A 23,043-nucleotide genomic window follows, 5' to 3' on the forward strand; every position below is an offset into this window, starting at 1 on the left:
CTATCAGCCACTCCAAGACCTGGCAAACTTGTACCAGTGCTGGGCAGTTTAGGACATTGCTTTTAACTGTCACTTTGGGTTTGTTGCAGTTTAGGCTGGCTAACCCAGCCTCTTATTAGGGTGACCAGGTGTCCGGTTTTCGGAACACCAGGTCGAAAAGGGACTCTTGTGATTCTGGTCAGCACTGCCGACTGGGCCGTTAAAAGTCTGGTTGGCGGTGCTGAGGAGCTAAGGCAGGCTAGTCCTTACCTGTCCTGGCTCTGCGCTGCACCCCAGAAGCAGACTGCAGGTCCGGCTCCTAGGCAAGGGGCCACAGGGCTCCATGCACTGCCCCCATCCCAAGCACCGGCTCCGCACTCACATTGGCCGGGAACCACAGCCAATGAGAGCTACGGGGGCAGTGCCTGTGGGTGAGAGCAGTGCGCAGAGCCGCCTGCCACACCTCTGCCCAGGAGCCGGACCTGCTGGCTGCTTCCAGGGTGCAGTGTGGAGTCAGGACAGGCACGAAGCCTGCCTTAGTCACCCCACTGCACAGCTAACCAGGAGCTGCCTGAGGTAAGCCCACACTTCAACACCGAGCCCCTACCCCAGCCCTGAGACCCCCCCAACCCGGAGCCCCTTCCTGCATCCCAAACTCCTCATTCCCAGAGCCTGCACTCCCAGATGGAACCCTAACCTCCCCTGCACCCCAGCATCTTGCCCCAGTCCAGAGCCCCCTCCCACATCCTGAACCCATTTGCCCAACCCACCAGCCTGGATCCCCTTCTGCACCCCAAACCCTCATCCCTGGCCCCACCCCAGAGCCTGCACCCCAATATGGAGCCCTCACCCCCCTGCACTCAACCCCCTGCCCCAGCCTAGAGCTCCCTCACAGACCCTGATACCTTCTGCCCCACCCCCCAGCCTGGAGCCCCCTCCTGCACCCCAAACTCCTGCCTCAACCCACAGCCCCCTCCTGCACTCTGAACCCCTCATCCCCTCCCCAACCCCAGAGCCTGCACCCCCAGAGAGAGCTCTCACCCCCTCCCACACCCCAGCTAGTGACAGTGAGTGAGGGTGGGGGAGAGCGAGCCTCCGAGGGAGGGGGAATGTAGTGCCTGGGAGGGCAGGGCCTTGGAGTAGGAGTGGGGCGGGGGCATGGCCTCAGGGAAGGGGCAGAGCTAGAGTGTTTGGTTTTGTGTGATTAGAAAGTTGGCAGCCCTAACTCTTATTAAGGAGAAGGCTAGGAAAGAGTAAAAAATACGGTAGGGAAGGAAAAAGGACACACGGGAGGGAGTGACAAAGTTTCACACCCCAGATGCTGTTTGGAATTTAGCCAGAACTGGTGGGAGTGTCATCTGGGTCTCTCTTTCTGGTCAGGACATCTCTCAAGATTAGGATGAAAAAGACCCAATCGTGTCACAGTGGATCTCGTAATCCCAGGAGACCACGGGTGGTCAGAAATGATGGAGAAGCTTGCTTCTTCCTGTTTTTTCATCTTTCATTCATTTCTAGCTTTCCCCAACAAATCTTTTTGAGGAATCCAAAAAGTAGTAATGGGCAGAATAGCCCACCCCCTCATTATTCTGTTAGGCCTCACTTCCAACACACTAATTTTGGTTCATTAATTTCTGGTCCCACACTTTTCTTGATTACCAGATATGATCTTAACACAGCTCTAGAATTATATCAGTAGGCCTTTTTGTTTAGATTAATTTAATCTTACTCCCTTTTGCACCTTTTTCCATCAACATTTATTGTTAATTTATTGTGACACTTTATAAACTTTTATCCACTTTTCCTCTGTTAGGCTCACAAGGCTGCAGTTATCACTACAGTCCAATCCATTTGAACCAGACCAATGAACGTAACACTGGTAACCAAGCAATTCTATTTATGTCCAGATTTAAGTGTCTTTACAAATTTGACATGTAATTTTTGTTGAATATGAATACAAATAAAATAATGCTAGCCTTACTTTGAGTTCCCTACATGAACTTTACAAACACTTGAGGCTTTATAGTCAAAGGTTAACTCTGCCCCCACACATATCCGAATCACATGGCTTCTCAGATATACCACTATTCCCACAACCTTGTAAAGTGAATCTTGTCAGGTGCAGAGGCAGGGCTCCACAGGAACCTTTATTTAGTTACAGATCAAACCTGCAAGATCCAGAGGGTTCTCAACTGCCACTGTCCTCAGGATCAAACTCTTTCACATATCTGATATAGGAATGATTTTCAGACATTATGGTCTCAATGCTTTTCAGGAGGAGGAATGGAAAGGTATCATGTGCCATACTTAGTGCCAGGCTAGTTCCCTGGCATAAGTTAGAACAGCCTGAAGACTGCCCTAAACTGTGCTTGCTGTCAATCGCTCCTATGGGCCATTGAGGCACCCAGGAACTGCCTCCGCCAAATCCCGTTACTGTAGCCATGACTCCATTGGTGGGACCAGGAAGGGAGATTGGTGCAGGAGCCATTGTGGTGTCTCTAAACAACCCAATGGTTCTCCTATCAAAGCGGGTGGAGTGGCCCCAGCACAGCTGAGGATTTGGCCCTTTTTGTCTGACAGCCACAGTACAGGACAAAGTTCTGCAAATGTTACATGTGTCTCCATGTCTGTAGAAAATAATTGTATATTAGAGCACAGGGCATTATTTGGGAAATAGTATGTGATGTAACTAAACATTGCATTATAATGCATATACACAAGGGGGCAGATTAACTTTATGGACAAACCTTTACTTTGGCATTTCCTGACCTCTGAGTGATTTAACCACGGAGCCTTAATGGTACTCAAGACACAGCTTTTAATAGAATTTCCTGGCATGTAAGCAAAAATGGGAGAGAAAAAGATAGACACTGGGAACATGCTATCTCATATCCCCTGAAAGGTTATACATCCTTTCCTGAACACTGAGGACAGGAGACTTTGTACAGCTAAGATGTGCAGTCTCAACACCGTTTTTAAAATGGAATATTTATTTTATGGCTAGTGATATTACTTGCCTACCAGATTTTTTTAGTCACAATGCAATATTTAATACATGAACGTTTGAAGGTTTTCTCCTGAATCTTCTAAGTCATCTTAGCTGTAGATCAGCGGTTAATATTTCAAAGCATGATTTTTTGAGTGCACAGCTAGAGCATCTGTGTGAGGTTTTTCTTTAATCTCTTCCTTCATGACAGCTAAATCATACACAGTACTCTTCCAATTTCCAACTGATGTTAATTGCAGAAAGCAATAATGTCCTCAGCTCAGCTTAAGCAAATGCTTTATTAAAAACTCAGTAAAAAGGAAGAATATTTTCTTGTTAAGAGCTCTGGACTAGAATCTGGGAGACCTTGGATCAAATCCTATCTCTTCCAGAGTCTCTCTGTGTGACTTTGGAAAAGTCACAATCTCTTTGTGCCTTGGTTCTCAGTCTTCTGCTTGTATGCTGTATCTCTTCTTTCTCCCCTTCATCTGCTTTCTCTGTTCTGAATGTGAGCTCTTCAGGGCAGGATCTCTCTCTTGCTATGTGTATATACAGCACCTAGCATAATGGGGTCTGATGATGGCTGGGGTTTTCTGGAGCCATTGGAATACTCACATCCACTACGTATGTAGAAACATTCAGCAAGGAGTGAGGCAAATGATAAGCAAGACCTGCCTGCTCTGCTCAGCTACAGAGTGCAACAGATTTGGTGCTTCTGCTGGGTCAAGGCAAGTGCAATGGGTTCTCAACACAAGTCTGTGCTCCAAAGGGGTTCCCAGCACTTCAGGGAATAGAGGCGCTTTGGAGACTGAGCCAGGCAGGAGAGGAGTTGGAGTGGAGTTAGTGCATCCTCCACAGGGTGGATCCACCAGCCATTCCTCACAGAATGGGAGAGTGCAGGAGTCAGTGGGGAGCACCGAAGCTGCCAAGCACCTCCACTGCCATTCCGGCCTGTAAGAGATGATTCTCTTGCTCGCTGGCCCCAGTGGGACCAGGGGAATTCCACAATGCACAGCCATTTACTCAGCATTAGGATGTGCTCCTAACCACGGCTCTTGTAAATGTAAACAAGCAAATGGTGTACATGTCACTCCACCCAGAATGGTGAAAAATCACATCACAGTTCAGACCAACTTGTACTGCTGCTTTCTACTACTCCTTTACAAAAAAATACATGGGCAGGTTGTCCCCAAAGGAGGAAGAACCTTTGCAAGGGACAGGAAACCTGTGAGATCATACCCAGGGCGTTTCCATTGATTTGTCCCCAACAAAGAAGAGATTGTCACCCTCACCTTCCCCTGTGGAACTAGCAGAGCAGTTAATCCCTTTACTTACTGAAATTAGATTCTAGTGTGGTGGACTCTATAGGAAATGTTGAGATAGATACATAAACTGGTGGAGGCCAAAGCCATCTATGCAAAGGTTCTGTATGCTTCTGCACTGCTTACTAGCCCACCTGCCTTGAATCTTTTTCATCCTCCACACTAATTTCTCCCATCAGTTTCTAAAATGCAGTTCCCCTGAAATCAGTGGGTATTACATGTGAGTACAAAATCTAAGGGAAGACTTTGACCTTCAGTGTTTAGCTGTCCAGAATCTGATTGCTTGTCTAATATAGGAGAGAGAACTTAAGTCAGTACAGAAAGAATCACACCAAGCAACAATGACAGACTTTCTGAAATGTCTTTCAAACTTACCATTTTAAAATTATTGTATAAGTAGTAGTTTTTGGAGCACAGGGGACTGGCAACCAGGAGCAAAATAGACTTATTTTTCTTTCTGTGTAGCAAGTCAGTTCGCCATGCCAATCTGCAAAATGAAAGCAAACTAAATAAGCAATCACACTATATAGTGAAGGCCTATCTTGGACATCTATTTATAATACCCCATTAACAAGAGGAAGGCAACTCTCAAAATAAAAAGGCAATAAGTCTGAAATGGGATACATCTTCTTAATTAGCCAGTGGGATTGCCTGTCAAAATGATAGTGTTTGGACAAAACAGACATCTATGCAATTAGGACTGCAATCAGGAATTACTTAAAACCCAACCACTTTAGGGCTTGTCTATACAAAGAGCACAAGAGGGGTATGATTTGTAAAGCACACAAGTGTGCTGTGCTCTAACTGCCCCATCTAGACCCTGCTGGTATGTACTCAAATGTACCTAGTTCATGTTAACATAGACTTGTTTGAAATTAACTACATCAACACAAACTAGGTACATTTTAGAGCACGGTGTGGTCTGTTGTAGGGGCTGTGTGCTGAGCCAGCTAAACTAGGCTGAGAGCTTACTAATGAGGCTCTAGTGTGCTATTCTTTGATCCCTAAGCCCTTTAGCCCCACACCCTTGTCCAGGGATCCTATCTCACTGAGAACAGGGGTTTAAAAAACCAGCTCCTAAGTGACCACCAGCAGCAAAGAGGGGAGTTATGTGCGGGAGTTCAGAAAGGCATTCCTTCTAGGTCCAGCTCTCAAGCAGAGAGTGCCCTGGGACAGAGTGAGCTACCAAGGAGAGTTTGGCAGCAGAGACAGTTCAGTGGCAGGAAGAGGAGGCTGAAGGGTTTTAACCTAACTACGCCAAAAAAACCCTTGAGAAAAGAAACACAGAAAGGAGGAGAAAAACCAAACAAAAACAGTCTTCTGCACCTAACATTCTCTAAACTTAGGTCACAAACAAACCCTGCAAGAGTAAAAATAATACCGACAGAAGTCAGAGCTAACCAGTTTATTGCATTGAATGCAGCATGTACAATTACCTGCCTTGTGGGCAGGTGACATGTATTTTCGGTGCAAGCAACTCATCGTCCTCAGAGACTGAGTATGGGCTCTTGAGACCAGAGTGGCTGAACTGGAAGAGCTAAAGGAGACAGAGGGTACGTAGATAAGACTTTCAGACACACAGTAGAACGGTCCCACCCCCAGTCTGACAGCATCTGTACTGCTGAGGAAGATGAAAGTCTCAGGGAAGGAAACATCAAGCTGGAGCAGAGGGAAATGATTCCATAGCTGGGACCTCCTTCTAGATGAGGTCATGATATCCACTCACACTGAGGCTACCCACTGAAGGAGAGGACCCAGTTACTAGGAAGAGCCAGGTAGCAGAGTGGGGGATTTACTTAATAGAAATATAGATAGCTGGTTTGTGATGACTGGGAGAACTGCATGGTGACTTGCCTGCTGGGTGTGAAGATTGTGGCTCTCATGAGATATCCAGACAGACGTTTGTGTCATGCTGGGGAGGAGACCACGGTCATATGTACCAATGACATAGGGAAAGGTAGGAGAGAAGGCCTGGAAGCCAAATTTAAGCTGCTAGGTAAGAGTAAAGTCCAGGACTCTGATGGTAGCATTCTCTGAAATGCTTCCAGTTCGAAGCACAGTGCCAAGAAGACCAGCAGAACTGCAGGGTCTCAATGCATGGATGAGATGATGGTGTAGGGAGAAGGGATTTAGGTTTATTAGGAACTGGGGAGGCTTTGGAGAAAAGAGGAGCTGATAGGAAGGATGGGCTCTTCCTAAACCAAAACAGAACCAGATTGCTGGCATGTAAAATTTAAAAAGTTATACAGGATTTTTTAAACTAAGGGGTGGGAGAAAGCCAACAGGTACAGATGAGAACACGGTTCAGGCAGAGACATCCCTTAGGGGTGAATTTTTATTAAAAGAGGAACTCTATATCTTAGTAAAGAGGATAGAAGAGAAGTTGGTAAAGTACAGGTAGGAGCTACTGAGGAACAGTCAAATGTAAGAGTCCTACTTAAATAGAACGCATGAAGGTAAGCGACTGAATACTGACAATGTACAAGTGCTTATATATGTAACCCACACACCTCCTGGGTGAGGTGTTCTGTCCCATCTAGTGACCACTTAGAGAGAGAGAGAAAATGAGTCTGTTCTACAGCTTTAGCTAAGAGCCATAGGGCTTTTAGCTCATGCAGTAGAGGCTCATGCACTAAGCTTCAGAGGTCCCAGGTTCAATCCCGACAACAACCAGGGTCTGTCAGTGTTACAAGTGCAGGCTCATCTGGGATTTCAACTGGGAAGTCTCTGAAGCTTGGGATATACTTCCTCAGTTAGGAGAAGTATGTAACCCACACACCTCCTGCAGTGGCATAGCCAGGTGGAGGGAAGAGGGGGAGTGGAAAAAAAAAAGATGCCACCTGCTGCAGTGCTTTTACTGATGGGGCAGCACCTCGGCGGTGGGACCTTCACTCGCTCCACAGGTCTTCAGTGGTATTTCGGTGATGAAGCTTGAGTGCCGTCGAAGACACCCGAAGTGAGTGAAGGTAGTGCCGCCGAAGACCCGGAGTGCCGTCCCGTCAGTAAAAGCGCTGCAGCGGGTGGTGCCTTTTTTTTTTTTTTTTTTTTGCTCCCGGGTGAGTAAAATTAAAAAGGCGCCACTTGTGCTTGGTGGGGGAGCAGCCGCTCCCCCCAGCTATGCTACTGACCTCCTGGGTGAGGTGTTCTGTCCTATCTAGTGGCACCAAGAGACCTCTGAGAGAGAGATTAATGAGTCTGTTCTACAGCCTTATCTAAGAGCCAGATGGCTTTTTAGCTCATATCGTAGAGGCTCATGCACTAGAGGTCCCAGGTTCGATCCCACCCGCTGATGACCGGGATCTGTTGGTGTTATATATACACATGCTAGAAGTCTAAATAGTAAGATGGGTGAACTAGAGAGCCTGGCATTAAATGAGGATATTCATATAATAGGTATCACAGAAACTTGGTGTAATAAGAATAATCAATGGGACGCAGTAATACTAGGGTACAAAATATATAGGGATGACAAAATAGGTTGTGCTGGTGGGGGCATGGCACTAAATGTGAAAGGAAGCACTGAGTTAAAGTAAAAATCTTAAATGAATCAAACCAGGTACCACAGAATCTCTATGGATAGAAATTCAAGTCTTGAACAATAAGAGTATAGCAGTGGGAATATACTGCCGACCACCTGACCAGGATGGTGAGGGTGACTGAAATGAACAAGGAAATTAGAGATGCTACAAACAAGGGCTGTCAATTAATCACAGTTAATGCATGCAATTAACGCAAAACAAATTAACTAGATTAAAAAATAGTCATGATTAATTGCAGTTTTAATCACACTGTTAAACAATAATAGAATACCAATTTAAATTTACTATAAATATTTTTGGATGTTTTTTCTACATTTTCAAATATATTGATTTCAATTAAAGCACAGTACAAAGTGTACAGTGCTCACTTGATATTTTTATTACGCATATTTGTACTGTAAAAAAGATAAAATAAATAGTATTTTTCAATTCACCTAATACAAGTACTGTAGTGCAATCTTTATCATGAAAGATTTACAAATGTAGACTTTTTTTTAACATAGCTGTACTCATGAAACAAAACAATGTAAAACTTTAGAACTTACAAGTCAAAACATGAAGGGATATATGAATGTTTAGCATATCTGGTACATAAATACCTCGCAATGCTGGGTACAACAGTGCCATGTGAATGCCTGTTCTCACTTCCAGGTGACATTGTAAATAACCGGGCAGCATTATCTCCCATAAATGTAAACAAACTTGTTTGTTTTAGTGATTGGCTGAACAAGAAGCAGGACTGAGTGGACTTGCTTGAGATGAATTGAAAAATGCTTTTTTTTTTTTTTTTTTACAGTGCAAATATTTAACCAATAATAATAAAAAGTGAGCACTGTACAGTTTGAATTCTGTGTTGTAATTGAAATCAATATATTTAAAAATGTAGAAAAAATCCAAAAATATTTATAGTCAATAGTGTGATTAAAACTGTGATTAATTGTGACTATTTTTTTAATCTCATGATTAATTCTGATAATTTTTTAATCATTTGACTGCCCTACTACAAAGGCACAAAATGCAATAATAATGGGAGATTTCAATTATCCTCATTGATTGGGATGCAGAGATAAAGTTTCTAGACCCATTAAATGACTCCTTCTTGGAGCAATTAGTCCTGGAACCCACCAGGGGAGAGGCAATTCTTGATTTAGTCCTAAGTGAAAACCAGGATCTGGTCCAAGAAGTGAATCTAGCTGAACTGCTTGGTAATAGCAACCATAATGTAATTAAATTTAACATCCTTGTGGGGGAAAAAATGCCAAAGACACCCATCATAGTAGCATTGAACTTCAAAAAGGGAAGTATACAAAGGAAGCTAGTTAAATAGAAATTAAAAGAGCTAGTTATGAGGGTAAAATGTCTACAAACTGCATGGAGAGTATTTAAAAACACCATAAGAGGCTCAAACTAAATGTATATCCCCAATAAAAAAAGCAGTAAGAGGACCAAAAATACCACCATGGATAAACAGCAGAGTAAAAGAGGTGGTTAGAAGCAAAAGAAGCATCTTTTAAAAATTGGAAATCAATTCCACTGAGGAAGAGAGAAAGGAGCATGCGGTCTGGCAAGGTAGAACAAGAAAGAATGTAAAGAACTAGCTAAATACACAAAAACTAACAGCAAAAAGTTTAGGTATATCAGAAGCAGGAAGCCTGCCAAATAATCAGTGGGGCCACTGGACAATCGAGCTGCTAAATGAGTACTGAATAAAGACAAGGCTGTTGTGGAGAAGCTAAATGAATTCTTTGCATTGGTCTTCACTGCAGAGGATATGGGAAGGAGCAGGGAGCCAGAAAACTCCATGAATTTGACTTTGTGATGTTCCCAGGCATCTGTTCCTTCAGTTAGAAGGAGTTTTAGGGCCACAAAGTGGAGACGGAGTGCAGCCTTTAATTCCTGTGGCCCTAAAGCTTCACAGGGAAAGGAAGCTTCAGTCCTACAGCCAGCCCCTCCATGCTATTTGCAGGCATCTGTTCCCCTGCCAATGGTCAAGCACACTGCACCTGCATAAATTTCTCCCCTCCCACCCGCAAGAGAAGGGCTTCTGTGAAGTCTGAATTAATGCTGCATTAATTTAAGTGCAGATACCTGTTACCTTTGCAAGGGCAGAGAGTAACTCTTTCTCCTTACCCCACCAGCAAAAGTTCCATGGATGCATATGGGGCTTTTGTGGGGTCAGGGAAGAGGTGGCCATAGTGTTGAAGAGCTCCCTATGCTTGTGGAGGAGATCATTTCAGTCTTAGTACTGGTGGCTTTACAAAAATGCCTTCAGTTTGCACGTGATTACACTATAATGAGCAACTTGGAATCATAGGAATTAGAGATGGACAAGGCCTATTAGCTCAGCTGATCCCTCTCCCCACTAATGCAGGTCTGTTTGTACATTACATTCTCCAGTACCTTGATCAGGTCAGTTTTCAGTTATTCAAACAATGATGTTCCAACCACTTGATTCTACAGTCAAATAAAGGTCCCCATTATCAAGTCTTTCCTTACTGAACTTAAATTTTCCTTTGCACAGTTTCATCCAATGACTTCTACTTTCATTCCACTGTATCTCCTCCCACCAGAGATCTAATATCTTTTGAAAAGACAAAGGGGAAATGGACTAGTTTTTTCACTTTGAAAACTCTTTTTATTAATCAGCAAGACTTTTCAGCAATGTTTTCATAAGGATTATAGTCAACAGATACTGAATTAAATGTGTGGCCTGGAAAGCTGTCTGTGGCTGATTCCAGCAAGAATGGCTGGAGTCTATCTGACACATCCAGTGCTCACTGTGTACTCAGAGTCCATCTTCTATGCTGGAACTGTTTTTACTGGCAGAAAAATCCTATTTGCTGAAACAATTGTTCAGCACCCCAACTTTCTGAGAGGCAGCTGCGAAAGTTCCAGCAGGCTGCTCTACTTCTGCTGTGCCTGTCATCCCAATACTGCCAGTGGTGCAGCCTAGCCTGCTTACTCTTGCATCCCCAGCTGGGAAGGGCAATGCGCTTGAGGGGGCTGCAGTAGCATTACTTTCAAAATGTTTTCCAATAGCTTTTTCTCTCATCCATCTGCCACAGCTCTTGCCAAGTGCCTCTTCTGAATCATAGCATTCCTTGTCCTCCTTTCTCCCCGTGGATTCATTTCCCCATCCCTATATAGTTCCCACCAGATCTACCTACTTCTGGATTTATGCTGGTGGGAGGAGGGGGAAATCTCATATCAACATCCTCCTCTGCTGCCTCCTCCTCATCTCTGGTGACATTTGCCCCAACCTTGGCACCACCCACATGCATCCTCACCACCACCTCTCCCTCTTTTGTGCCACCATTCCCAATCTCACTCCCATCCCTCCTCCTGCTGTCTCTGGAATGTCCAATCCATCTCTAAAAAGATTGCAACCATCCATGACCTCTTCACATCTTTTTCCCTCCAGCTCGGGAATCCCTTAATCTGACATGGCCTCTGTAGCTGCTCTCTCTTACAGAGGATTCTCCTTCATACTCCTCATCCTGAGTCAGACCATGGTGGTGGAATTGGGCTTTTTCTCTCCCTGGCACTTCCAACCCCTCCCCACTCTCTCCTTTTTTCAATAGCATTGCATCTGACTCTTCTCCCCTACTATGTTGCTGTCATTCACCATCCACCCAACTCCTCCTTATCAATCTTCCTCTCTGATTTCAACTCCTGACACTCTCTTTCTCCTCCTCATCTTCTCCTCACAAGTTCTTCCGTTCAACCTCTGTGACTTCAACTGCCATGTTGATGATACATCCAGCCACGTAGCTGCGAGTTTCCTCTCCCTCATCTCTTCATTTCACCAGCTGCCCCGTTTCAACTCTCCCACTCACCAAAAAGTTACTCACCAAAGTGAGTCAAAACTGATTTGACGTGATATTCACCAAGAACTGCTTTCTGATCTCTCCGTGCTGAGTTCCGCTCTCCAGTCATCACTTGGTCTCCTTCAGTGTTGCCCATTAGCCCCTCCCTCATTCCCTGTCACTTGGCCTTTCCATTACTTCTAATCCATCAGCACTGATTACTTCCGTCTGCTTTCAGCCCTTTCCTCCCTGCCTTTTTTCTCCATTGATATGGTTGTTGACTTTCTCCATACTTCACTCTCCTCTGTCCTTGATTCTTTTTTTTCTCTTCCCTTCCATTGCAAGGTCCTTCCTGGCTTACATCCAACATCTTCTTTCTCCACTTCTGCTTTTGCTTTGCAGATCAACTCTGGCAGAAATTCTGTGACAGGGATGACTTCCTCTTCTACCAATTTGTTCTCTCCTCCTTCACTTTTGCTTCTTCATTGCTAACAACTCACTTCTCCAATTTAATTGAATCTCACACTGGCAATCCCAACTGCCTTTTTGCCACCGTTGACTGTCCTCAACCCCTCCCATCATTCTGCCTCCAGTTCTCTCTCCATGCAACATCTTGCCAATTTCTGCCAAGAGAAAACTGACAACATACAGTGTGACCTTTCCTTCCCTTCCTACAACTCCTGCCTCCTTTCTCCTGTAACAGATGCAGAAGTTTCTCATCTGTTCTCCTCCTCTAACCCTTCCATATGCCCCAGTGACCCCTCCTTTCTCCAGATCTCCTTGGCACATCCCCTCCCTCCCTCTTCTCCTTAACCTCTTGCTCTCCTCTGTCTCTTTCCCCTCACAATACAAGCATGCTTCAGTCTCTCCCATCTTAAAGAACTCCCACCCTTGACCTCACTTACCTCTGACTACTGCCCCATATATCTTTCATCTGTAAGATCATTGAACACGCCTTCTAAAATCACTGTCTGGAGCCTCTCTCCTCAAGTTCTAACCGAGGCGCTCTCCAATTCGGCTTCCATCCCTTGCAGTTCACTGAAATCTCTCTTGCCAAAGTCTTCAGTGACCTTTTCCTAGCAAAGCTCAGACCCAGTCTGTGGGGGTTCAACAGGCCTCAGTCCCTCATCCCACTTCTCCTCCCACTCTACATCTTATCTCTGTGTAATCTCATCCACAAATCCAAATTCAACTGCCAATGCTATGCAGACAACTCACTAAACTACCTTTCTACTCCAGTTCTGTCTCCTGTCCAAACTAAAATCTTGTCCTGTGTCTCAGAAAACTCCATATGGCTGTCAAGCAGTCAGTTCAAGATCAACATGGCTTCAGCAGAGCTTTTAATCTCCCGCCCCAAAACCCTCTCTGCTACCTCCTTTCTCAATCACTGTGGACAACTCCACAATCCTGGTGGTCACTCAGGCCTGTAACCTGGGTGTCCTCTTCAACTTGGACCTCTCTCTTGGGTCTTGCATCCAGGCTACATCGAAATCTTGCATAACATCTCTATGATATGGCCATTCCTATCTATTCACACAGCTAAAACTTTCATCCACTGGCTTCTCTTTCCCTATTGCATCATCATATTGCACCTCGATTATGGCAACATTCTTCTCTCTGGCCCTGACAAATACAATTTTACCCCCGTTCACACCCATTCAGAATTCTGCTGCAAAGATCATTTTCCTAGCTTGGCGTTTTGACCATGTCACATCTCTCCATTGAGGCAACAGAGTGGAACTCAGCACAGAGAGATCAGAAAGCAGTTCTGAAGAAACTTCTGGTGCTACTTTCAGAAATCCCTATCCAATGGAAATTGGATTGCAGCCAAAAAACTTTACGCTAATGAATATTTCAAACCCAAATTGATTACCCAATCACTTCAACTGGGGGATTTCCTTCAGCAGTGAGGCCCATCCTTGCCATTAACTGGCTATTTCCTAAAGAGAGTTATTTACCTGGAACTTGCTTGCAAAATGGAAGATCAGATTCCAAGCAATTAGAAGAATCTGGAAGATAACATAGGATAAAATTAACAGCAAGAATGTAAAACAAATATGGAAAGAATATATATGTTGAAGTTCTTTCTTTTTAAAGTTTTTGCATAGTCTCTCCTGCCATGAGTTAATACAGACAGTTCTTTGGGCATGGGATGATCATATTTAAATAATTTATTACCATTTTTTACTATTTGTAAATGGATGAGTTATGCAGTGAATGAAAACTCACCTCTTATGAACAAGGCCATAGACACAAGCAATAAGAAGCACTTCATCTTCTCCTTTAAAAAGAAGGATAATCGTTACTATGGGCATATTCATGGGCTTCAGTCCACTTCTAGCTGAAGCTCTCCAAACTTTCCATTCAATCCACTACCTACTACACTAACATCTGGTGAATACCAGTGACTCTCTTATGATGCTTATTGGTGATACACTGGATTGTAAGAGATACCCAGACTAAAAGTCAGCTGTTAGTTAGACCCAGGTGGGGAAAGGTGTCAGGGTGGGAAGCTCTTGTGGCCAGCCACTGGAATAAGGATCTTTCTGTGGACATGACTGCAAGGGGCCACAACTGGGATGCTGACTAGTGCAGGATAAAGAGCAAGCAGCTCAGGAGGATTTACATTCAAACTGGGGCTGCCAGGAAAAAGTCTGGTAGTGGAAATGTGACCTGTCCACTTTTTTCAGGAGCTGGACAAGATTTTGATCAATTACCCTACTGCCCAATCCAGGACGGTTGATGCTGCTGCTGTCCACTCTGCTAACCTCCCCCACCCCTCAAAGGATGACCAGTAAGACTCATTGGATGATAAGCATGAGGAGGTCAGTGAAGAGCTGTCCCCAGAAAGCCAGGATCCCTTTGGGACAGAGGATCCTGATGCGAGCAACAGAGCCCAATTCCCAGCCAGAAATCTAGGCCCATGTCATGGAGGACATCATGCCCATCCACATATTTTCCTTTCCACTCCCCACATCTGTCCTGCCTGGTGAACCCCCTTACATCCAAACACCATTTGCCGGCTCAAATCTCCGAATTCATCCAGCTTTGAGTGCTGAAATACAGCCCAAGCAGCCTCTGCCTATTCTGAGTTACCAGTATAGCATTGCTGAGCATTGTTGGGTCCATGCTGGCTGACAGCAATTCAAAAACAGAGCTAGCTCAACCAGAAAGGACACATGGGGTGAAGCCCATGGAAACCTGCCTGGCTTCTGCTATGCATCCCAAAATGCAGAGCAAGAAAAATCCCAGAATGCACACTGCTCAGCAGCAAAAAAAATAGCCATGAGATGCTCTCTGAGAATGCCGTATGTTTAGTACTCAGCAAGCTGCCGCTGTGTGTACACAATAATGCAGATTGAAAGAGGAACAGCTGTCTCATGTGCGGCTTACATACTGCAAGTTAAATAACGCATGTCTAATCAATCCATTTTAAACTGCCCCCTAGACAAATCCTTAATTGTGAGATTTTTTAGGCTGTCCCAAAGAGAAAGGGAGGGGGAGAGGAAGGATAGAGTAATCCGAGTCACTCAAAAATAAGATTGCTCAAAACCACTCAAGAATAGTTGGCAGGGATTGTTCTTTTCCATCGTTAAGTTATGATTGCTAAAGAAACACTCTAAAAGTCAACTTGTCAATTATAGTTTGATGGCAGAAACAGTGGATCAAAGAGTTATAGATTAGATCATAAAAGACAAGAGGTGAAACAAATCAGGAGACAACAATAGAGCCAACTTTGTTAAATACAAAGTACTTGTTTGAAACAAGAGGGATAATCACATTTAAGGCAGCCTGTTTCCATTGAAGAGAGTCTGCACTGTGAACAAAACAGTCCAGCAGCAAATATATTGAATTTGAATAGTGTAGGGTATGGGGAAGCTTAGAGAGGACCATAAACCAAGTCCAAATTATATTTATTGGCATTCCAAAACTCCACATTGCTTTAATGCCATTTTAAAAATAAAGAATTTGCGCCAAATATAACAAGTATAATAGAACCTTGCGAATCAAAATAGCCGAGATGATAAAATGCTGAAAACTCAAATTTATAATAGGAATGAATAAGAACTCATCTTTAATTATAGCAGCACTGCCAGGTTCCTATAGTAACCTTTTTATGTATAATGAAGCCTGAATTATTCTACGTAAAATGTACTTTAAAAATAGCCACTTTCTGCAACCTGTCAATCTTATCCTTTCACCCTTGCAGGCCTGGACTTATATCAGAAGTGAAATGAGTTTTTCTGGTCTCTGCAAACCAGGTTGAATATCATTCTCAGAGATGTTGGCAAATGTTCAGCATTGACTAGAATAGACTACCAAACTCGCTTCATTTGGGACAAAAGCAGATTTTCAGCCCAAGTTTCCAGAGGAAAAAAAGGCTGTTGCATAAAGTCAATGTTCTACTGGATTTCTTCATCTCCTCCTCTCATTTATTTAAATTTGTACTATTCTACAATAAGACAACCATTGCAGGTTCTGGGCACCCCGAAGCTCTTCAAAACACAATCTTAAAATAAACCACTTCCACCAATCCATCAGTTACCCTAGATAACAATAACCTAACAATAACAAAACATTTAATGTAACCCCCTACAATAGAATCTCTCACTCACTCCAATGTGCCCCCCACCCCAATTAACCATCTCTTTCTATTATACTCCAAAGAGGAAGTGTGTTTTAAAGGCCGGGGCCTTAATGAAGAAGACCCTGCGAGGCTTTTTCAGCTTTCTACCAAAGGGGCTCCAGCACATGCATCCCCGTATATCACTAGCTGTGGTGGTCAGACTCTGATCCTGCAGCTGCACTCCTGTGGATAGACCCCTGCATTCATACTGAGCCCCACTGAAATCAGTAGGAGTCTCCCCATGTGAATAAGTCCATTGCATCAGGGTCTTGGACAGATAGGTTAGGCCATTTAGAGCTTCATAAGTCAAGCCAATGCCTTAAAATCAACCCAGAAACCAATAGGCACATCATAGAATACCATTATATTGTATATGGTAAGCAATATAGCATATTTAATTAAGGTCCTACCTGGTTTGAAGTATGGTAGCTGAGAAATCTTCATTGCCCCTTTGCTGAAATTGCATAATATAGTTATTTTAAATTAGTATTGTTTCTGTGGGCTATGGACATTTTAATAAATTAATACGTTTTGGGTGTTTTATTAGTAAAGGCTGAAGTTCGATTTATCTCCCTTTTAACCAAGGTTAGTTTTAATTAAAAATCAACTCACAGACAATAGGATACTGGACCCAAAATCACTTCCTCTAGGTTCACCTCCAGGACTCCAAGATAGTAAAAGGTAGGACAGATTCTTGCAGAGTGTAGTTGCCAAAGAAACACATTGTTTCTGACCTCAGAGACTAACTCTGACATGTTGTACAGAAGAGATCCCACACAGCCTTTAGCCACACCCCTTGAGGGAAATTTGGAACCACAGGGAAATCTCCACCCCACCCACTTTCCTCCTTGTCAATTTCAAGTTACACCATAAAATAGCTTATTGCTAAAATATTTACATATTATCTCAAAGAGAATCAGGATGTACACCCTAATGTGTTCTCTAACCAGAGACCGTCAAAAGGTTGCGTTCCAAACAAGAGGTTGAAAAAATCCCCCCTGAAGCCTGTACAAACCACAAATAATATATATATACTAGATAGCAAAACACCGAATACAGAAGAGCAAGCAATTCACAATCTCAGGGGAAAGCTTCTTTTGAAGAACAGACTAGAAACCAAAATCTTCCTTCGTTTTATTAAGAAAGTCTTGAGAGAGCAAAGTCTAACTTTTGTTCACAGTGGTGTCAATCTGCACTCACTTCACTGACAAAGGAGTGACCTGATTTACACTGGTGTCCATAAGAGCAGAGTTTGTCCTAGTAGGTCAGCTAGAATATTTTTAAGAAACCAGAAAATATTTTTAGAGGGACAGGCAATGTCTCATTTTTGCTACAGCTTCACAGTTAAGATGTGTCTACGCTGCGTCTGGGAGCATGCTTTCCAGTGTGGGTAGACAGCAGGGCCGTCCTTAGGATTTATGGTGCCCTAGGCAGGATTATTAAACTGGTGCCCCTGTGCCTGTCTTGCTCTTAGCAACACAAATATAAGCTTACACTATTGGAAAACTTGCCACATGCATGTTATTAAAACCAGTTTAACTTAATTAAGCACACTGTAGTGCCGATGGACTAGCACTAAAGAAGTAGCACTATAGAAAAAATTCTGATTTGACAGAATGATGCAAATAATGTAATTTTTTTAATTTGTCAACATTTTATTGGAAATTTATATGAAGAGGTATTGAAACAAGGATTAGTTCTTAATTAAAAACAATCTTTCTGGCTTTTTTGGCTGCAAAATCAGTAATAATGTAATTGTATGACAAAGACAAAGTGATGTCTTGTTTGATTGCAAGAATAGCAAGACCAGTCAAGTGTTCCTGACTCCTTGTAGAGTGGAGGTAGTTTTTAATGAGCTTTAGTTTTGAGAAACTCCGTTCTCCTGATGCTATTGTTACAGGAATTGTCAGTAGAATACGAGTGGCAATGTACACATTAGGATATATGTCAACAAGTTTGCTGGTATGAGTAAACTGTACAATGTCCATTATCGATTTTGCATGTGGCAACATTGATGACAGTGTACTCAATTCTTCGTACAGTTCAAGGCCATTTAAATCAAAACGATCGCCGTGCTTCAGGAGGCTCTCTAGGTCAGGGGTCCACAACGCGGTGCCTGCGGGTGCCATGGCGCCTGTAGGGGCCTCTCAGTGCACCTGCCTACTGGCTGGCGGACTAGCATCCACCAAAATGCCGCCAAAATTCGGCGGCATTTCGGTGGCAAGCAGCGTCATCCAGAGGCGTCGCCGCTGAAATGCCGCCGAATTTCGGTGGATGCTCATCCACTGCCACGGTAAAAGGTTGGGGACCACTGCTCTAGGTCCTTGCACTTTGTCATTAGTTACTCTTGTTTTCCTATTTCATTGAATTTAGTCCTGCTCAGCCCGCTACCAGCTAAGTGAATGGAACCCCAGGCCAACAGCGGGTTGAGTGGCTCAGCCAGGGTATCAGCCGCCAGCCTGCTCAGCCCGCTGCCAGCCTGGGGTTCCTTGGGGGTCCCCAGGCCAGCAGTGGGTGCTGAGTGGGGCCGGCGGCCGGGACCCCGGGTGGCAATGGGGCAGCAGCCAGAACCTCAGAGCAGCGGCGGGCTGAGCTGCTCAGCCCACTGCTGCGTGCCATCGAAAATCAGCTCGCGTGCCACCTTTGGCACGTGTGCCATAGGTTGCTGACCCCTGCTCTATACATTAGTAAGGAGATGAGCATATTACAGTTGTTGGAGGGCTCTATTTAGCAGTAACAGGGCTATAGGAAAGTCAGTCAACATTTTTTGTTTCCCTGATGAAAACTGGCCCACTCCCTTCCCCATACCAAACTTGTCACAAATAATTGTCAACAACTTAATTTTCTGTTTTTGGCTAAGATATTGATTTTTTTAAAACAAAAATATTGAAATTTAATTCAGGGTTGTTAGCAAGCTCTTTTGGCAAACAAAGTTGTTAAATGACAATCTAAATGGCAACTCAGTACTGCTTTCATGCTTGGCTCACTCCCCAGCCTGCTGGTCCAACAGCTGCAGTAGAGGAGGAGATAGGTGGAAAACTGCAGGACCCCAAAATCCACCTCTTGGGGTGCAGAGTGGCAACAGCAGCAGCAAACCCTCATCTCCGATCATACGCCAATGGGCACCACCGCCAGCCCAATGACCATGGTGAAGTTAGCACAGCATCTGATCTCAGGGACGGGGCACCCCTGGAGCCACAGCAGCTCATCCTGCCCTGTGCAGCTCCCCCAAGATGAGATGGATCGCTGCCAGCCCGGGGGAGAGACGCACTCCCCAGCTAGGGTGACCAGATCCAGATGTCTTGATTTTATGGGGCCAGTCCTGATATTTGGGGCTTTGTCTTATATAGGCACCAATTACCCCCACCTAGGGTGACCAGACAGCAAATGTGAAAAATCGGGATGGGGGGGGGGGAATAGGAGCCTATATAAGAAAAAGACCCCAAAATCGGGACTGTCCCTATAAAATCGGGACATCTGGTCACCCTACAGGTGAGTTCCTTCCCCCACCCCTTCCCAGAGACCCCAGCAGCCAATCCCCTCCCACAGACTGTGCTGCATTCGGCTCTCTCTAGGACCCAGCAGCCCTGCTCTTACATGCTCCACTGCTTCCCATTTGTCCGGCCTCTCAGCAGAGCGGTGCCCCCAGACCTAGTGGTGCCCTAGGCGGCTGCCTGTTCTGCCTATGGCTAAGGACGGCTCTGGTAGACAGACATGCACAAGAGTGCTAAAACTAATGTAGCTGGGATAGCATGGGCAGCTGGCATTCCAGGCAGGTTTGTACTCAGACAGCTAGCCTGAGGTGCCATCAGGGTTACCCTGGTGATACTGAAATTTGTAGTGTGCTAGCTCAAGCAGAGCTAGTGTGTGTGTCCGTCTACCTGCTCTGGCCTGGCTACCTACCCAGCTGCAGGGTTGATACACCCTTAGAATACGGGGTTGTTTTGTGGAGAAAGTGAGAGGAGTTGCTCCTTGAGATGCATGGCATTTTACAGAAACAAGCTGACAGCTCCTTATGCAGGTCACGTGTTGTGAGTACCTTGTTTTGAATCAATAGTGCTTTGATCCTGGCTTGCCTCTGAGTGCACTTTACATGTTAAATTTACCTTTCTGATTTCAGATATTACAGCTTCTGAAAATAGAAAGTGAATGTAATGACTGTTTTTATAAACCCATTTCTCATTCATGTATGCTCAAAACCTGGGGCCTATGTTCCTCAACAATCTACATTCCCATTTGCATGGAGAAGGATCAGCCTCATACAATCACTAACAAAGTATCAATCAATATAAAGCTAAATGCAGGATTGGCTTAGGTAGTGTCTCTCCTGTTGGCACAGGTAGTGTCTACACTGAAGCACTGCAGGTGTGTAACTGTGCTGCTGAAGCATTTTAAGTGTAGACAAGACCTTACATATCACCTTATAACATGGGATACCGATACTGCAAGTGAGATTAGTGCATGCAGCAACTTACAAGCATTTCATAAAGTCTAAACACATTCTTACAATTCTAATTCCTATTTTAACAATAATAACACACCAGTGATCCAGACTGGTCCCCACTACGTATTTATCTGTGTTCAGCTGAGACCTAGGGGCCTTGGCTTGAGCTGGCACCTGGTCTGCCAGCATCACACTTAGCCTCTGGCCTAAGTCTGCTTTTGTTGCTCATTAAATAATAATGACTATAAACGTTAACCTAAAAAGCTGCTGCTGCTACATTTTTTTTATTATTATTTTTATATATTTTAATCCCACCTTCAATCAGTTTGGGTGTTTCTAGGCTTTTTCTTGGCAAGATCTCTTTTCCTTCTTTTCTGTTGGTATGGCAACACCCATTTTTTCATGTTCTCTGTGTGTATATATATATATATATCTTCCTACTGTATTTTCCACTGCATGCATCCAATGAAGTGGGTTTTAGCCCACAAAAGCTTATGCTCAAATAAATTTGTTAGTCTCTAAGGTACTCCTGTTCTTTTTCCTTCTATGTATCCATGTTCCACAAGAGAGACACTGAAATCCTTTATAAACCTGGATCGGAGCTAATAGGCAGGGCCGGCTCCAGACACAGCATCCCAAGCAGGTGCTTGGGACAGCAGTCTGCAAGGGGCGACAGTCCGTGTGTTTTTGCCCCCAAGCAGTGCGCCAAATTGCCGCCCTGGACAGCAGGGGCAGTGCATGTGCCATTAGGGCAGACCGCGCATTTCCACAGCGGCAGCAATTCGGCGGCAGTTTCTATGTTCAGCTGTCCGCGGCGGCACAGCTTCTGTCTTCTGTCTGAAGACAGAAGCTGCCGCCAAATGCCGCTGCCGTGGAAATGCGCGTGCTGCCCTAATGGCGCACGGCCTGCTCCCACTGTCAGCGTTGGCCATTTGGCACGCTGCTTGGGGCAGCAAAAACAGTAGAGCCGGCCCTGCTAATAGGACTCACCTGGTCTGGCTTTCAAGATGAGTCAACTGGATAGTTTTTCCAGCCCTTTGCAGGCTTCTAGCATCTGGATATTCTGTGCATTTTGGGTGCTGTGAAACTAATTTCTTTTAAAAAGGTTTCATATCTTTATTTGGTTTTGTCATTTGTTTGTGATGCAGGATACAGGAAATCACAGCTAGTGATCTGTCCATGCTCTGTTTAACTTTCCCCAAAAACCCTGTCACCTGTAAACCCTTAACAGACAATTTCATTTTCTCCCTCCCCCACATAAGCTATTTCCTTTGGACTTTTGTAAATGTAAGTCATAGGACTGCTTCTGCAATGTGCTGAATCACTATAACCAGTTCTGACTATAAAATGGAAAATCCCACATAGGGTACAGAAAAAGAAGATCAATAACCTATGTTCTTAAGACCTAGTGTTGAGATTGCATGGACATGCAACTAGGAACTCCATTGGCTATGCAGAAAACAAATGTGTACATTTTGACAGGTTTTATTTTTTCCATCCTGTGATGAAGTTTTTTGCTACACCAAAAAGCAGAAAACAGATGTTGTTAAAAGGGAACATACTTCAAGCAACAAGCAATTGGAAACAAATTTTACTAAGGGGTCTTGTTTCAAAAGGAAGCATCTGATGTAAAATAGAATTTTGGGGCCTGAATCTGTTCTTGGTTACACTGATATAAAGCAGGAGTAAAGTCAGTTGAATTACAGTGGTAAAAATAATGCTATTAGAGTGATCAGAATGAGTCCCTTTTCCTCCAATCTGTGGTGACATCTTTTACTGAAATTTCTATTAGCTCTTTGGAGACTGGGGACATATTATATAAAGCTATACACATTCTAAAGTATTCATCAGCTGCTAGTCTGAAAAATATTGATGTTCTAAGTTATAGTGGCTAAACTGTTTTGTAAATAAATTAGGGCTGTCAAGAGATTTAAAAAAATTAATCACAATTAATTGCATGATTAATCGCACTGTTAAACAATAATAGAATGCCATTTATTTTAATAATTTTTGATGTTTTCTGCATTTTCAAATATATTGATTTCAATTACAACACAGAATACAAAGTATACAGATATTACTTTATATTTAGTTTTGATTCGAAGTATTTGCATTTTAATATAACAAAAGAAATAGTATTTTTCAATTCACCTAATACAAGTACTGTAGTGCAATCTCTTTATCATGAAAGTTGAACTTACAAATGTAGAATTATGTACAAAAAAACTGCATTAAAAAACAAAACAATGTAAAATTTTAGAGCCTACAAGTCCACTCAGTCCTACTTCTTGTTCAGCCAATTATTCAGACAAACAAGTTTCTTTACATTTGCAGGAGATAATG

The 23,043-nt window shown here is 43.7% G+C and overlaps 1 protein-coding gene across 1 annotated transcript in view; it reads right to left on the bottom strand.

Moving 5' to 3' along the window:
- LOC123372429 (interleukin-6 receptor subunit beta-like) overlaps window positions 1-17,024 on the bottom strand; it is a 53,792-nt gene extending 36,768 nt beyond the window's left edge. The window contains exons 1-5 of the mRNA XM_045020503.1: window positions 16,869-17,024; window positions 16,667-16,710; window positions 13,859-13,910; window positions 13,588-13,638; window positions 4,660-4,771 (exon numbers count right to left, since the gene is read on the bottom strand). Of these exons, the coding sequence (XP_044876438.1) occupies window positions 4,660-4,771; window positions 13,588-13,638; window positions 13,859-13,904 (209 nt within the window). The 5' untranslated portion in view covers window positions 13,905-13,910; window positions 16,667-16,710; window positions 16,869-17,024. The remainder of the gene's footprint in view (window positions 1-4,659; window positions 4,772-13,587; window positions 13,639-13,858; window positions 13,911-16,666; window positions 16,711-16,868) is intronic.
- Window positions 17,025-23,043: the final 6,019 nt, after the last annotated feature.

The sequence above is a fragment of the Mauremys mutica genome, chromosome 6 (genome assembly GCF_020497125.1).
Source record: "Mauremys mutica isolate MM-2020 ecotype Southern chromosome 6, ASM2049712v1, whole genome shotgun sequence".
Lineage (NCBI taxonomy): Eukaryota > Metazoa > Chordata > Testudines > Geoemydidae > Mauremys > Mauremys mutica.